Raw genomic sequence first — 17,193 nt, forward strand, 5'->3', positions numbered from 1 at the left:
AGCGGGTCTGACTGTGTCGGCAATCTCTGCCCGTCTGCCTGCCGTGGGTCCGTCGGATTGTCTGTCTCGCTGCCTGGTGGTCTGTCATGCCTGTCTGTCTGTCTGTCTGTCAGCTGGCCGCACTGTGTCCCCGCTTGTCTCTCTGCACCGACAGGCCGGCCAGTCTCTCGCCTCCCCAGCCGGCCCCCGGCTCCCCGCAGGCTCCGCAGGGCGGCGGCCCCTTTAAGAGCGGCTGCCCCGCCCCTCCCCCCTCTGCTGCTGCTGACAAGATGGCGGCGGCGGCGGGGCCCGCGGGTCCGGCCGGGCCCGAGAGCCGGGTGCTGGGCTACACCCTGCACCGCTGGAGCAGCTTCTCCTCCACCTACCTGCCCGAGTGAGTGTCCGAGCCGCCGCCGCCGCCGCCCCAGGGGCCGAGCGCGGCGTCCGCGCCCCGCCGCCCCGCCGGGGGCCTGCGCGGGCCCCGGGGGCAGGGCCGGAGGGCGAGGCGGCCGCGGGGCAGAGCGGGCTGGCGCGGCGGGACCCGGGCCGGGGGGGGGGGGTCGTCGGGGCCACCTCGGCTGAGCCGCGCCGGGGCCAGAGGAGTCCGGGGCAGGGCGGCCGCACCCCCCGCTGCCCAGCCTGGGCTCCGTCGGGCCGCGCCTTGCCCGAGGAGAGAGGCCGGCCGGGACGGGGGGGGAGTCTCGGGCCGCGCTGTCCTGAGGAGAGGGGCCGGGGCCGGGCCGGGGCCGGGGCGGGGGGGGGTCTCGGGCCGCGCTGTCCTGAGGAGAGGGGCCGGGGCCGGGCCGGGGCCGGGACGGGGGGGGAGTCTCGGGCCGCGCTGTCCTGAGGAGAGGGGCCGGGGCCGGGCCGGGGCCGGGGCGGGGGGGGGTCTCGGGCCGCGCTGTCCTGAGGAGAGAGGCCGGCGGGGGCCGGGGCCGGGGGCGGGGGGTCTCGGGCCGCGCTGTCCTGAGGAGAGAGGCCGGCGGGGGCGGGGGCCGGGGCGGGGGGGGGTCTCGGGCCGCGCTGTCCTGAGGAGAGAGGCCGGCGGGGGCCGGGGCCGGGGCGGGGGGGGTCTCGGGCCGCGCTGTCCTGAGGAGAGAGGCCGGCGGGGGCGGGGGCCGGGGCGGGGGGGGGTCTCGGGCCGCGCTGTCCTGAGGAGAGAGGCCGGCGGGGGCCGGGGCCGGGGCGGGGGGGGGGGGGTCTCGGGCCGCGCTGTCCTGAGGAGAGAGGCCGGCCGGGGCCGGGGGCGGGGGGTCTCGGGCCGCGCTGTCCTGAGGAGAGAGGCCGGCGGGGGCGGGGGCCGGGGCGGGGGGGGGTCTCGGGCCGCGCTGTCCTGAGGAGAGAGGCCGGCGGGGGCCGGGGCCGGGGCGGGGGGGGGGGGTCTCGGGCCGCGCTGTCCTGAGGAGAGAGGCCGGCGGGGGCCGGGGCCGGGGCGGGGGGGGGGTCTCGGGCCGCGCTGTCCTGAGGAGAGAGGCCGGCGGGGGCGGGGGCCGGGGCCGGGGCGGGGGGGGGTCTCGGGCCGCGCTGTCCTGAGGAGAGAGGCCGGCGGGGGCCGGGGCGGGGGGGGGGTCTCGGGCCGCGCTGTCCTGAGGAGAGAGGCCGGCGGGGGCCGGGGCCGGGGCTGGGGGGGGTCTCGGGCCGCGCTGTCCTGAGGAGAGAGGAGCGGCGGCTGAAGGAAGGGGACAGCGGCCTCTTGGGGGCGGACACCAGCTTTAACCCGGGGCAGGGAGTGACCTGATCCTTTCTCCGGTTAACCGTGGCCCACCTGACAGCACGGGACAAAACCGGGGGCTGTGTCCGAGCCCTGCGGCGTCGCTCGTCGTCCTCCTCCTGGTGGCCTTGTCCTTCCCCTCGCTCGCCGAGCCCCTGAAATGCGAGCCCTGCAGGAGAGGGTGGGTGGTTGTTCGGGGTTAGCGTGTTCTGTTCCCCTGTTTAAAGTATGTGTGTGTGTGTGTGTGGGGGGGGGGGGGGTTTAAAGTAGGCTTTTTAAGGTTTGATCCAGGCTTGGAGTGCGGTAGTTCGAAGTTGCATTTTACCCTATTCGCGTAGCCTCATCCGTTCATACCGAAGTGGTGAAGTCTGGGTGACTGCGAATCTAGGTCACCCTGCCCCCTAGTTATGACCTGTTAAATTCCGATGGCTGTTGACAGTAAAATGTATAAACTTTATAAGTACCATACAAATAGTGTGACCTGGTTTTATTCTTTGGTGGTGTCTGCTGTGTGCCAGTTCAAAATCTATGAAAAATTCAAAACTGAAGGCCAGAGTGACCGTTCTGGTTCTCTGTAAAGTGCCCTTGTGTGTAAGCAATCTGACCATCTGCATGAAACAGGCCCTTAAATTCTGGTTGAACTTGAGCATATTTTCTAGACTGACATCCAGTCTTGACTTACACTTCAAGTGATGGAGTTTCTCTCATCCTTTCTATTTCCATTGGTTAATTACGTTTACACAGGTTTTTTTAAAAAGTGTTTTACTTCCAGTTTAAATTTTTTACTTCAACTTCCAGCCATTGGATCTGATTATGCCTTTGCAAGTCTGGATTCCTGTAGTGTCAGATATCTGCTCTGTGTATGTTTACTCCTAGGCTGTGACCAACTCATCTCTTCACCTTCCCATTGATAAGCCATATAGACTAAACTCTCTCTTTGTAAGGCTTGTTTTCCAGACCTTGAATCAATCTTGTAGTTGTTTGCTTTAAAAAAAAATTTGAGAAGCATCAGGGTTGATACCAGAACTGAACGTAGTATGTCAGTACTGGTCTCACCAGTACTATTTGCAAAGGTAAAAACTCCCCACTGAATAGTTCTGCTTATACAGCCAACTATCCTCTTAGCCTTCTTTGCCACAGCATCTTCCCAGGTGTTTGTGATTAGAGGCTATCTACAACGCTGATCTAAGTTTTTTACAGAGTCTTTGCTCTTCAGGATACGATATCCTATTCTGTAAATATGACTTATGTTTGTGGATGTGGCACCTTACATATAACTGTATTAAAATTAGGGCTGTCAAGCGACTTAAATAAATCGTGATTAACCGCATGATTAAAAAAATTAATTGTGATTAATTGCGCGATTAGACAATAATAGAATAACATTTATTTAAATATTTTTGGATGTTTTCTACATTTTCAAATATATTGATTTCAATTACAACACAGAATACAAAGTGTACAGTGCTCACTTTATATTTTTTACTACAAATATTTGGACTGTAAAAAAACAAAAGAAATAATAATTTTCAATTCACCTAATACCAGTACTGTAGTGCAATCTCTTTATTATGAAAGTTAAACTTACAAATGTAGAATTATGTACAAAAAAACCGCATTCAAAAATAAAACAGTGTATAATGTTAGAGCCTACAAGTCCATTCAGTCCTACTTCAGCCAATCGCTCAGACAAACAGGTTTGGTTACAATTTGCAGGAGGCAATGTTGCCTGCTGTTTGTTTACAATGTCACCTGAAAGTGAGAACAGGTGTTCGCATGGGACAGTTGTAGCTGGCATTGCAAGACACTTGCGTGCCAGATGTGCTAAAGATCCATATGTTTCTTTATGCTTCAACCACCATTCCAGAGGACATGCGTCCATGCTGATGACGGGTTCTGCTCGATAATGATCCAAAGCAGAACGGACCGACGCATGTTCATTTTCATCATCTGAGTCAGATGCAACCAGCAGAAGGTTGATTTTCTTTTTTGGTGGTTCGGGTTCTGTTGTTTCCACATCTGAGCGTTGCTCTTTTAAGACTTCCAAAAGCATGCGCCACATCTTGTCCCTCTCAGATTTTGGAAGGCACTTCAGATTCTTAAACCTTGTGTCCAGTTCTGTAGCTATTTTTAGAAATCTCACATTGGTACCTTCTTTGCGTTTTGTCAAATCTGCAGTGAAAGTGTTCTTAAAACAAACTTGCTGGGTCATCGTCTGAGACTGCCATAACATGAAACGTATGGCAGAATGTGGTAAAACCAAACGGGAAACATACAGTTCTCCCCCAAGGAGTTCAGTCACAAATTTAATTAATGCATTTTTTTAACAAGCATCATTAGCATGGAAGCATGTCCTCTGGCATGGTGGCCGAAGCATGAAGGGACATATGAATGCTTAGCATATCTGGGACATAAATGTCTTGCAACACCGGCTACAAAAGTGCCATGCAAACGCCTGTTCTCGCTTTCAGATGACGTTGTAAATAAGAATCAGGCAGCAGTATCTCCCGTAAATGTAAACAAACATGTTTGTCTTAGCGATTGGCTGAACAAGAAGTATGACTGAGTGGACTTGTTGGCTCTAAACTTTAACATTGTTTTATTTTTGAGTACATCCACAAATATTTAATTTAAATTGCTATTCTGTTGTATAACAGCGAGATTAATTGCAATTCATTTTTTTGAGTTACTCATGTGAGTTAACTGCGCTTAATCGACAGCCCTAATTAAAGTATATGTTTTAATGTGCCCAGATTACTAGCAATCTGGGTTACTCTGTATAGGTGACACGTCCTTACAGTTATTCTCGTAATTTTTCTGTTGTATAAAATCATTGCTGCTAATGTTTGTGTGTTTTCTTCCAGATAATTGATAAATATTGAATAGTTGGGCTGAGAATGATCCTAGTGGTAATGGACTAAAACACATCACTTGGTGAATTCACGCTAACTGTTTGGAGACTTAACTTAAACATGATACCAAATGTAAAGGCAAGGAACAGTAATTTCCCTTCGCTGCAGGCTAATGTATTCTGCCACTCTTTAAATGACGAAATGTTAAGTGGAATCAGCATGGGAGGGAGTATTGAAATTTTGAAAAAATTCTTTGGGAGTGGAGATGATGCAATTACAGGATGTACTCCATGACACAGTTAAAATGTGGCTTGTTTTAAAAGTAGACAGGACCAGACCAAATTATGGTCCAGAAATTTGCTAGGGCCCACAGTTAAAACATGGTCCAGTCCTGCCTACACTGTAAATCTGAATTATTTGAACCATAATGGGGCATGCTAGGAGACTCTGTGCTACTGTGTTATGGATTGAATTAATGCTGGTTTCCTCAAAATGATTAGCCTGTCACTGGGAATAGAACCATGCTTACTACAGTTGTGGTGAAGTATTAGTGTGGACAGGATTTCTTCTGTTCATCTCTCATGGACTCTACTAACAAAACCATGGTTTAGTGACTCACCTTCGGTACTCAGCATGATTTTAAATGTGAAACAAAATTATGAAATGCAAAATCCTTGTCCCTGCTGGCCAGCTAGAGCCCTGCTAGCAGCAGCTTTTTGAATGCTAGTGGGGAGCTGAATCCATTGTTGACTTAAACTGCTAAATGGATAAAATATAGAAGGCTTGGAACTGAAGTTTAATTTTTAAACAGTTAACATGATTCTAGGTATTCTCCCTGAATGTTACACAAATATTTATAGGTAGCATTCAGATAACTCTCTGGTTGCTTTCTGTTAATATGGGGCTGGGGCCAAGAGGCTGGAAGTACAGCCAGTACTTGGCAATCTACTCACCTGTTTGGCATTGACAATAGGGACATCTTCTCTGGGGACTTTTTTTTTGTTTTTTGTTGTAGGTTGGTGATTGCAAAACTATTAGTTATTGCAGAATCTGAGTTCAGATTCTTTAAAAATAGGTTAAGTCTATGTGTTTATAGAGAAACTTCCAAATATCACCCAAGGAAGTACTCTTGAATTTGCAGGACGACAGCTCCAGCATCTTTTAAAGCTGTTCCTGAGTTTCCCAAGCAGTCAAATGAAGTTAATAATGATCAGGACACTTTTGCTGCTGCTATTCGGAACTCCATGTGCAGCAGCAAGGGCTTCAAGAATCCAGGAATCATGTAATTGACTCTGTTGGTTCTTGGGAAAGTTATGAGCTGTTGCTAGGAAAATGGAGTCGAGAACAAATTCATACACTCATTGCTGGACCACTTTGTAGGATTTGATAAGATCAATCATGGAATTCTGCTGTCTTGCCTCAGATGTGGCAGAGAGTAGCAAGATAGACTGAAGTAATCTTAATGCTATTTCAGCTGGATGAGGCTGCACCTGGAGAGTTGTGCTGAGCACCTGATCTTCCACTTTCGTACCTCTCGCTTGCTTCCCCATCTTGTTCATCTATATGAACTGCTTGGGTAGAGTGTGAAAAAGCATGGACTGAAATACCAGCAAGGTGCAAATGGCACTAAGGACCACTAACTCACTTTACAATCAGATGGTTGTTTCTGTGATTTATGCAATGACTTTGGTCACTATTGATCTGAGCTGGATTTGTTGAAAATTCTTCTTAAGGGAGTACATCCTGGTGTGTATTAAATATAGTATGTGGAAAGAAGGGGATAGACATTGGTACCTTTTAATGTCCCATAAGTGTATTCCACTGTGGCTCTTTCTAGCACATAGCGGCCTGAACCTCCAAATAGTGCCTAGTTTAGTCATTTTATGGTGTTGGAGTAGCTTGATATCTGCAACACAAGAAGGAAAATCCAGTTTTTCCTTCCATCTCTTGCTCTGATTCACTGTAGACTGACATTGCCAAAGAGTTGACAGGCTCAGCCCCCTGGGAAGAAAGGCCTGTCTCATGTTGCTGACTGGTTTGTTGTGACTTTTTTCCACCCCTAAAAATGCCATATTTTTTCCTGTAAAGTGATAAAACTAGAAAATTCCCTTCAGGGTTTTTATTAAGTGAAACAGAAAAGGTGTGCTGTGTTTCACTTCATAAGCATATATATTCCTTAGACACAAAAATGCATAAATTGTCCAGAATTGTTTTAGTCCAGCGGAATTCTGCACATGCACAGAATTCATGTCCCCTGCTGATTGTCTTTTCTGTGCGTCCCCCGCCCCCCAAAAATATTCTGATGGAGAGGTGCTGTAGTTATGCCTTTTGCCCACCAGGGGTTGCTGTGGCACCAGAACAGAGAGTACCTGGCTCATCTGCCATATAAGGTACTTTTCCGTACTTTTCTCAGACATCCAGCAACCCTCCAGGTTCACTCCCAGGCTCCTTCCCAGCAATTACTTCCTTCTCCCTCAGTTCCTCCATTACTTCTGACTCCTCAAGACTTTGCAGTGCTTTTGAGGGTTGCAGGAAATATGTTTCTGTATTGTAATTTTAAATAAACTGTTACTCAGAGTTCTGTATTAATATGCCTAGTAAGGAATCTATTTGTCAAAAAACATTTCCTGAATCTTTTTCTCTGTCTGTATTGTTACAGACATATTTGCTGACAGGTATTTTGAAATAAATTACCAAAATAATTGAATCTGGTGTGATTATATTGTGGTGTTTTGACAAATAAAATATGCAGAATTTTTAATTTTTTGGTGCATTTTTAAATTTTTTGAGACAGAATTCCCCCCAGGAGTAAACTGTTACCTACCATTCTTGTATTTACCATTAGATATGTATATACTTGCTTTTTCACAATCTAACCTATTAAAATTTTTTGATCAGAACAGTCAAAGTGCTAAGAATGTTCTTGATTGATTCTAAGCTGGCTGGAGTGGCTTTTTCTTTTTTTTTTTTTTTTTTGAAAACTGGTAACATTATGAATTCAGCTGTCCTATTTTTTTGAGATTATATTTCCACAGTTTTTCTAAATAACTGATGTGACAAGCTGCTTCTTAGACTGAGTCGGAATTTGTATTCTAATTTTAAATGGTAGAAGGAGGAACTCACTTATGTTCCATTGGTCACAAATCAACTTTTTATTCCTGTACTGGACTCACCTTTGATTTGTGATCAGTCAAGACTAAGTTTGAGAAGTTCCTGAAGCTTGTTTTTGGACTTTGCTTAAGTAATTCCAGTTTGTTTGTTAGATGAAAGCAGATTTCCATTGGGACTGCAACAGTAGTGTCATCAGATTGCAGTCTGTCAGGTCCCTCTGAAAATACCTTTGTTGGCTTTACAGTAGAACTCAGTTACGAATGCCTCTGGAGTTGAGGTTGTTTGTAACTCTGACATGTTCTTAAATCTAAACAAAATGTATAGGTGTTTTGGAAAAAAGTATACGGCTGAACATTGACTTAATATAGCTTTGAAACTTTTTACTATGTAGAAGAAAAATGCTGCTTTTATCCATCTTAATTTAAATGAAACAAGCACAGAAACCGTTTCCTTACCTTATTAAAGCATTTTTAAAATCTTTCTCTTTATATTTTTAGTAGTTTACATTTAACGCAGTACAGTATTTACTTTCTATATTTGCTGCTGCCGGATTGCATACTTCCAGTTCCAAATCAGGTGTGTGGTTGAGTGCGCAGTTCGTAACTCTAGTGTTTGTAACTCTGAGGTTCTACTGTATATATTTAGTGCTGTTATGTAGAGTCCATTAGGTAAAAAGCATGCTATATTTTGATCAGTCATCCTTGTACACAGTGCAAATGTCAACATACTTAATGACAGTTGGATGCAGATGTAGAGAAACGGTTTTCCTGAGTGTCTCTGCATTTCAACCGTCCATCTGTCCTCTTTCATTCAATTATGCTGCTAATGGCAATTGTGGAAGAATGTTTGTACCACCATAAAGAAAAGGAGTACTTGTGGCACCTTAGAGACTGACAAATTTATTTGAGCATAAGCTTTCGTGAGCTACAGCTCACTTCCTTGGATGCATTCAGTACCACTGAATGCATCCGATGAAGTGAGCTGTAGCTCACGAAAGCTTATGCTCAAATAAATTTTAGTCTCTAAGGCGCCACAAGTACGCCTTTTCCTTTTGCTAATACAGACTAACACGGCTGCTACTCTGAACCACCATAGTGTGCTTTAGATCACTTTAGGTCTTAATACTTTCTCAGAGAGCTGAAGTGTGCTCTCCATTCATGTGTCAGAAGTTTAGGTGGTTGTACCTAAATTTTCATCCTTAATTCATTTTTGTTTTCAGAGTAAATAAAAGACCATATCATGCTTTTGTCGGCATTCTTAGATGGCATCTTCAGTGACTTGTATGCTAATGAGGTTTTCCTTTTAATGTATAGAATCACTTCTATTAAATAGGAGCGCATTTTTCCCTTTAGAGATTTTATAATACTTGCTGAAAATGAGAATTGACCCAGTAAGTGATATGCGTTATTGTACCTGATTCTTTTATTCCTCTGTTCTTTCCCTAGCTTTTCTGTTGCTGCATCTAGTAGTGAACCAGCAAGTTTAAATCAGTCTGGAAGAGTATATCCAGGGCAAAGTGTCTGAATAATTTAAATAAATGGATTTTTTGTGTGTGCTGCACTGAAGGTTATAAAAGAAAGTTGCAGCTCGAACTTCAAGTCTGTCTTTTTTTATGGCATAATTACTGATTAATCTTTACTGTACTTCTGGGTGTTGAAGATGAATGGAGACCACTCCTGAATGCAGTTGGCATGGAATTGCTACTGGAAACTTGGAACCAGACACTTTTTTTTTTTAAATCATCCTGGCAATATTTTGATAGTGGCATATCCCTTGCTGGGTCATCAAAAACTCTGTGTTCTGGTCTTCTATGTCAATAGACAAGTTTCCTTCAATAATGAATTTGACCTTGTGTTATCCAAAGCATCTGATTATTTTTTTCCTTGATATGAGAATGAACGTCTTCCATCTTACTACTTAACAGCTTTTGTCAACATTTACATTTTACTTTTTGAAAACATATGTTTTTATTTCTTTAGTTTATTCAATTGATTGTTTCCAACTTCTTCCTTCAATTTTGAATACAGAGTTAAATAAATTCACACACTATTTGATAATGTCTGGTAATCCCTATGCACTAATGACCTGCTTTCAATATTGATCAGCAGCTTTAACATTTATTGTTGGAATCAGAAACAACCATACAGTGAATTCTGATACTGACTACTGAAAAATAAGATGAGCTAGTGAGCTTTATCACATTATCAGATGCACAACCCACCTTGAAGTTGTTCTTTGATTCTGTCAAGCAATGTGCTTTTAATAGTTCAGGACTTTACCCTCTTCCTCCTTTTCAACACCCAATGAAAAGTGATTTTGCCCATTAGTCGTGCCCTGCTCTCTCCAGTGACTCCACCCATTTCCCTCCCTGCCCCAGACAGTTCTAGAAATTGATTTATTGTTTCCTAGTAGTCCTATAAAAATACTGTGCTTTTTTAATAACTTCTGTTTTAGACTTGGTAATTTCTCAGTCACAGACTGAAGTTGGAACCTGATGTTTATAGCATCAAAAACATTTTAAATATTATCTTTATGTGAATACTTCAAACTAACCTAGGAATTGAAAAAAAATTAGAGAGGTCCCATCCATGGAAAAACTAAATAAAAGCACTGAAGTGTCTGGGAGGTTCACAAAGCTGCAAGAAGCTTCATTATCAGTGGGCCCATGCCGTTGATAGAAAGGGATGTTATGGAGTAGGCAAATTCTTCAAAGTGTTTGCTTTTTCTGAACACCAGCCTTACCTGGGTTCGCTTTAACCGGGGTGGTGGGTCTTCTAAAGGCATTGGGAAGTCTAGGAGATAGTGATGCTTACATCTGATTTGAAGGATGTTTTGAGCTGGGTATCCTCTTCATATTGCTGACATTTTAGACTGTAGGGTCTTGCCAGATTCCCAAGTGTTAGTTTCTGCAGTAAGATGGGGGACAGGGTAGAGCTTTGCTGGACTTGGTAGATGAATGCTCTGGGAGTGTTGGAACAGTTCCCCGTCACATCTGTCTGGGTTGGTCTGAGAGAGAAGATTCTGACAATTTTAGGATGAACGCTTATAGTGAGAGATTTTAGGAAAGTATCCCCCTCAATACTCTTAATTGAATTAGCCTAGATAATGCAAAATTTGATGTTCCATTTAATTGCGTGGCTATATCACTGTTAGCTTTATATTTGGGGTATACTGACTTTAAATAAAATCAGTACACATTTTAGAAACAAATTTTTAACTCTTCTCTAACAGTCTTAGCTTTACCTATTTGATGTATTAAAAGTATAACTGCTTGAAAGATTGTAATACTGTCTGGTAATATATACCTGCTTTCTTTAATCAGTGGCTTGTTCTACTAAATTACACTTCTTCAGAGACTTCATTGTTAACAAATATAAATTAGCAAGTGTTATATTTCTTTTCCTTTGCTAAGCAATGAACAAAAACGAGGTGGAAGTTTAAAGATAGACTGTTTTTTTTTTCCTCCCCTTGCATTTTCTACATCCAGTTGGTTTCTCAGATTAGGATGAAGTAGTCCAAATTTAGGAAACGAAATTTCAACACCTTTAGAACAGACTCCTCCTGGAACATAAGCAGGATTGTCACTTCTATTAACTCATGACCAATGTGGCTGGCCAGTGATTTCTACTTTTTAGTTATGACTACCTGAGTGACACACTATCTTTGCCGTCATCCTTCATGTCAGTAACCCACTTCTCAGAATGCTATTTCATTGTTGCTATCAATCCCCTATCTTTTTTGTCTTTTTACATGCATGTGATCCTTTCCGAACACTGGTGAATGATACAGGAAGCTCTTAAAAATATCCCCAGATTGGATCTCTTTAAACCTGGAGACATGGTAGGTTCCCCCCAAAATGATGGGTACTACAATGTACGCTCTAGTTTAATCATGATTTATTAGGCTTGTAGCAGGAGTCACTGTAGTGGTATTCTGTGTCCTGTGTCATACAGGAGGCCAGAATACGTGGGTCCCTTCTGGTGTTAAAATCTGTTAATTATTCATAGAATGCTGTTAAAACTAGGCATTTATACACAACTGATATAAAATGAAACTGTATTCATTAATACTTTTTTCAACTGGAGAACAATCAAGAACATTTAATTTGAAGTGTGTTTCTACAAAAGGAAATGGAGTTACTGAGACTTTAAAGTCTAGTTATTCTATAGTCCAGCTGTAAAATTCCTTTATCCATTCTGTCCAAGTTGAAAACATAAGTGCTTACAGGTTCAGAGCTCTAGACTGAGGCTCATTGAGGCAGGGACTCTCTGCATTTATATATCACCTAGTGCAGTGGAACCACAATCCCTCCTTTTTTTATGCTGTTGTAAAATAAATTAGTAATATTCTTTAGGATATTAAAGATTAGAAATGTGTGAAGAACCTCAGGGGATCTAGCAAAGCTAACTGAATGACAATGTTATGGCGAATGAAAATCCATTGTGGTTAAATGCCAGGTCAACATGGGGAGGAATAATTTAAATAAGTTGTAAATGTCACTATATTCCAAACTAACTGTAACCACACAGGAAAGACTTGGGTATCGTATTCAGCTCTATTAAAAACAACTGCTCTGTGCTTAGCAATGGTCAAAAAAGCAAACAAAGTTGAGATGTATAAAGAATAGAATAAAAAAAGTCATATTTAAATTGAAGGTAGCCCTCACCAGGACTGCTGTGTTCAATTCTGGTTACCCCATCTAAAGAGAGTAGAAATAAATGTGGTTCAAGGAAAGGCCACAAAAATGATTATTTTTTGAGTTTTTTTAATGAGGAGAGAGTGAAATATTAGGACTCTTTAAAGAGGGGGATGACTAAAGGGGACATGATAGAAGTATACAAAACTATTGAGGGGTTCAGAGAAGGTAAGTTAGTTGTGCTTACTTATCTTTTCCGATAATGGATGAACAAGGGAACAGCTAATGAAATTGGAAAGTGGAAACCTTAAAACTGATAAAAGTAAATACGATTTTATGCAATGAACAATTAACCTCCGGCAGTCATGGCTGCTGTATATTGAGGCCAAGAGCTTAGCAGGATTTTAAAAAAAAAAAATGTTCCATTTCTGGATAATGAGGACATACAGTTACATTACTAGAGTCCAAAGCTTAACGATTCAGTGTAGAATTGGCCACTAAGTGACCAGATCAGAAAGAAACTTTCCAATTGGTAAAGAGATACTTCAGAGGAAAAGCAAGAATCTGGTACAGGCTGCTGTTGGAAACAAGTTACTGATCCAGTTAGTACATTGATCTGATCCAATATGGTGGGCCCAATTATTCTGATGATCAGCCTTTTCTGTGGTTAAATTTTAATTGGAACATTTTTCTTAAAAAGATGGCTGCGTTTCTTACTGTGTAACAACACCAACTGATTATTTAGGGACCAAATTAGCAATATGGGTTCAAAACCTGCAGGGTTTATGAAGAATTTCCAGCTCCTGGTTACTTATGGTCTCCTCTTTTGCACATGTAATACTTGAAAGTATTTTCCTCTTATTACACAGATATTCTTACATTACTTCATCGTACTCTGCAAAGTTTAGAGTTGCTGGATTTCCAGTAGCATCTCTTCATTGGTGATACAAAAGCATCATTAAGATTTAAGAAAAGCCAGTTCTGGATGAGAGTTAATTGGCTTGTGAGAGTAAGGATAACTTACTTGAAGTATTTGCTTTTCATGGCTGAGTTCGATCAATTAATCACCTTAATCTGTACTATTTCTGAAGATGTACCTGCTAAGAAAACGGTCAAGTATAAATTTAAAGGTGGGTTGTGGGGACAGGGGATCTTGCAACTTCTTCCCGTGAGTTATTATATTTTACCTGAATTTTCTCTTGACTAGTTGCGGAGAAGAGAGAGAGTTTTCAAGCTATTTATTAAGGCGGATTTCAAAGCACGGGAAAGCTTGTCTCCAGGTAAAAATAACAAGGGTGGAACAAACCTTACTGTGTGGCAGAAATGTCCAAAGTACACTTTACTGAAGACAACCTGGTATGAAATTAATTTCCAGGAATTTTTTGAGTTCAAAATCCAATTGAACAAAGTAAAACACAACCATAACTTCATTGTAATTGAACATAACTGTATCTAACATTTTATTTAAAATAACGTTAAATATGGTAACTCCTAGAGTGAGGTCATGTTTTCACAGATGGAAATGCACTTTATTCAGAATTAGTTTGCACATTTTAGCACATTGGGGACTTAAATTTGACTTCACTGTACTTAGAATTTCACTGTATCAGTTTTCTGTAAATGAGTTTTACTGTACATGTTTGTTTCTAAGTGCTTTATAGGCAAGTCTTGAGCATGCACCGTATTTGGGGGAGTTAAGAGTGAGCTATAAGGCTGGTACATATTAACAGGTGTGGTTATGGCAGAGAGATTGTATACAAGTGAACAGCTCTGCAGTGAGATTTATGAAAGCAGGAATTCACACCTTCCTATGTAGTGAAGTGTTAATAGTATTGTGATGCTTGTGTAAGAACAATGCTACACTATTGCAGAATCACTGCTGAATGTCTTAAAATTCTTTCTTCGCTTTCATTAAAAGCTTACTTTATGGATATTTTTGTTTGACAGTTGCCCAACTTCTTTGGAGATCTTACAAAATTGTGCAAAGAATAACTGGAGATCCACACAGGTGTATGTTGCCAGAAAACCATAGTAATGCAACAGACGATACCAAGAGATCATTTCTGTATAGATGAAACGTAAGAATGGAAGTGCATAGCTTAGACAGTCCTGTAGTGTCTTAAACATGTCATGACTCTGTGTTGAGCCTAAACTATTAGTAGAGGTTTAAGAGAATGCAAACAGATAAAGCTTATGTCAAAAAAAGACTCTAGGGGCCTGATTCTCCTTTCTTGCTGGTGTAAATTAGGAGTAACTTCATTTGGTGTAAGTCAGGAATAACATTAGTTATCCCTTTGTCTAAATTGATACTGTGTTCATCTTTATTCAGAGTGACACAGAACAATGTAAACCTCATTAATCTGATTAATTTTAAAAATAAAACAAGCCTTGTAAATGCTTGTAAATGTGCATCACAGCTTTGAAGCTACATAAATTACAGTAAATTTATTTGGGTCCATGAAAAGAAAGAACTAGTGAGGAGTTAACTCTGAAGGTGCTCTTGGAAACCTCTTAGCTGTAATGCAAAATGTGAGCACAAGCTCTACTATTCTGAGCAGCAAGTTTGTTTATGGAAAAACATTGTAACTACAAGCCACCTATTTGTTTTGGTTCATATCAATAAGAAATTAGGAATCGGTCTATAAAATTCCCTGTGAAGCTAAACTTGGTTTGTCCTTTAAGAAGGAACTGCATAATTGGGTCACAACACAAGTTTTATAAGGTACAGAAACTTATGGTACCTCTTTTTTTATAAGAGGCAGTCTGTATGCAATTCTGGATTGAAATCGCTGCAGTAGCAAATACTGTGCTAGCTTTGTTTTGTTAAATGTTGTCACTAGTAATTTATGGTGAGTGCTGCTGTTTCATGGAACACTTCGGAAGTATACTTGAACTTGACAGTATTCTTGTCAGCAAGTTAAGGAAGTATGGGCTGGATGAATGCACTATAAGGTGGGTAGAAAGCTGGCTAGATTGTCGGGCTCAACGGGTAGTGATCAAGGGCTCCATGTCTAGTTGGCAGCCGGTATCAAGTGGAGTGCCCCAGGGGTCGGTCCTGGGGCCGGTTTTGTTCAATATCTTCATAAATGATCTGGAGGATGGTGTGGATTGCACTCTCAGCAAATTTGCGGATGATACTAAACTGGGAGGAGTGGTAGATACGTTGGAGGGGAGGGATAGGATACAGAAGGACCTAGACAAATTGGAGGATTGGGCCAAAAGAAATCTGATGAGGTTCAATAAGGATAAATGCAGGGTCCTGCACTTAGGACGGAAGAACCCAATGCACAGCTACAGACTAGGGACCGAATGGCTAGGCAGCAGTTCTGTGGAAAAGGACCTAGGGGTGACAGTGGACGAGAAGCTGGTTATGAGTCAGCAGTGTGCCCTTGTTGCCAAGAAGGCCAATGGCATTTTGGGATGTATAAGTAGGGGCATAGCGAGCAGATCGAGGGACGTGATCGTTCCCCTCTATTCGACATTGGTGAGGCCTCATCTGGAGTACTGTATCCAGTTTTGGGCCCCACACTTCAAGAAGGATGTGGATAGATTGGAGAGAGTCCAGCGAAGGGCAACAAAAATGATTAGGGGACTGGAACACATGAGTTATGAGGAGAGGCTGAGGGAGCTGGGATTGTTTAGCCTGCAGAAGAGAAGAATGAGGGGGGATTTGATAGCTGCTTTCAACTACCTGAAAGGGGGTTCCAAAGAGGATGGCTCTAGACTGTTCTCAATGGTAGCAGATGACAGAACGAGGAGTAATGGTCTCAAGTTGCAGTGGGGGAGGTTTAGATTGGATATTAGGAAAAACTTTTTCACTAAGAGGGTGGTGAAACACTGGAATGCGTTACCTAGGGAGGTGGTAGAATCTCCTTCCTTAGAGGTTTTTAAGGTCAGGCTTGACAAAGCCCTGGCTGGGATGATTTAACTGGGAATTGGTCCTGCTTCGAGCAGGGGGTTGGACTAGATGACCTTCTGGGGTCCCTTCCAACCCTGATATTCTATGATTCTATGCATTTCTTAGTCTGCAATTATTCTGCTTGTATTTTTCCATTAATTAACTCCAAGGTAAAAAATCCATATTTTAATCTAACCCTTTTTTTACTTTTTACGTCAGTTAATTGCTGAGGAAAAGGTAAAAGCTCTCATTGTATTACCAACATTTATGAACAGAATCACAACACTGTTTTCCTATGTCCTGGATGATTGAGGGGCAAGGCTGGGAGGGTGGCAGAGTAGATTTGCGCAGTGCTTCCCAACTGGATTTTGGGTTGGTGGAGATGAGAAATGGGAGCTGTGGATTACTGAAGAAATGTATGTGATGGTCACTTTGTGTCAATGTTTTGGGGGCATCATTTAATTCTTTGCTCCTCTAATGGATTTGCTGATGTAGATTTTTCTCATTTTGGGGACTGTGATAAGATATTTTTCATAGATGAATAGATTTTTAAGGCCAGAAGGGACTGGTCATGAAAGTCTAGTTTGACTTCCTGCATAACAGATGCCATAGGATTTCCTTGTGTCAATTCCTGCTTCAAGTCCAATAGCTGTGCCTGAACTAAAGAATATCTTTTAGTAAAAAATCAATCTTGATTTTAAAAATTGCCAGTGATGGAGAATCCACCACAACCCTTGGTAAGTTGTTCCAGTAGTTAATTGCCCTCCGTGATAAATTCAGACTAGAAATATGGCCCAGATTTTTATCTGGCTTCATCTTCCAGTCATATAATAACTTAAGAACGGCCATACTCGGTCAGACCAAAAGTCCATATAGCTCAGGGTCTTGTCTTCCGACAGTGGCCAATACCAGATGCCCCAGAGGGAATGAACAGAACAGGTGGTAATTCATCCTGTCACCCATTCACAACTTCTGGCAAACAAAGGCTAGGGTCACCATCCCTGCC

At 42.8% G+C, this 17,193-nt stretch overlaps 1 protein-coding gene across 4 annotated transcripts in view; it reads left to right on the plus strand.

Moving 5' to 3' along the window:
* The first annotated feature begins 258 nt into the window (after window positions 1-258).
* Window positions 259-17,193, plus strand: part of MKLN1 (muskelin 1) — a 179,983-nt gene continuing 163,048 nt past the window's right edge. For 3 of the 4 annotated variants that reach the window (XM_073328850.2, XM_073328852.2, XM_073328854.2), the window contains exon 1: window positions 259-373. In XM_073328850.2, the coding sequence (XP_073184951.1) occupies window positions 270-373 (104 nt within the window). In that variant the 5' untranslated portion in view covers window positions 259-269. The remainder of the gene's footprint in view (window positions 374-17,193) is intronic. The other variant, XM_073328855.2, reaches the window with a different exon arrangement.

The sequence above is a fragment of the Lepidochelys kempii genome, chromosome 1 (assembly GCF_965140285.1).
Source record: "Lepidochelys kempii isolate rLepKem1 chromosome 1, rLepKem1.hap1, whole genome shotgun sequence".
In the NCBI taxonomy this organism is placed as follows: Eukaryota; Metazoa; Chordata; order Testudines; family Cheloniidae; genus Lepidochelys; species Lepidochelys kempii.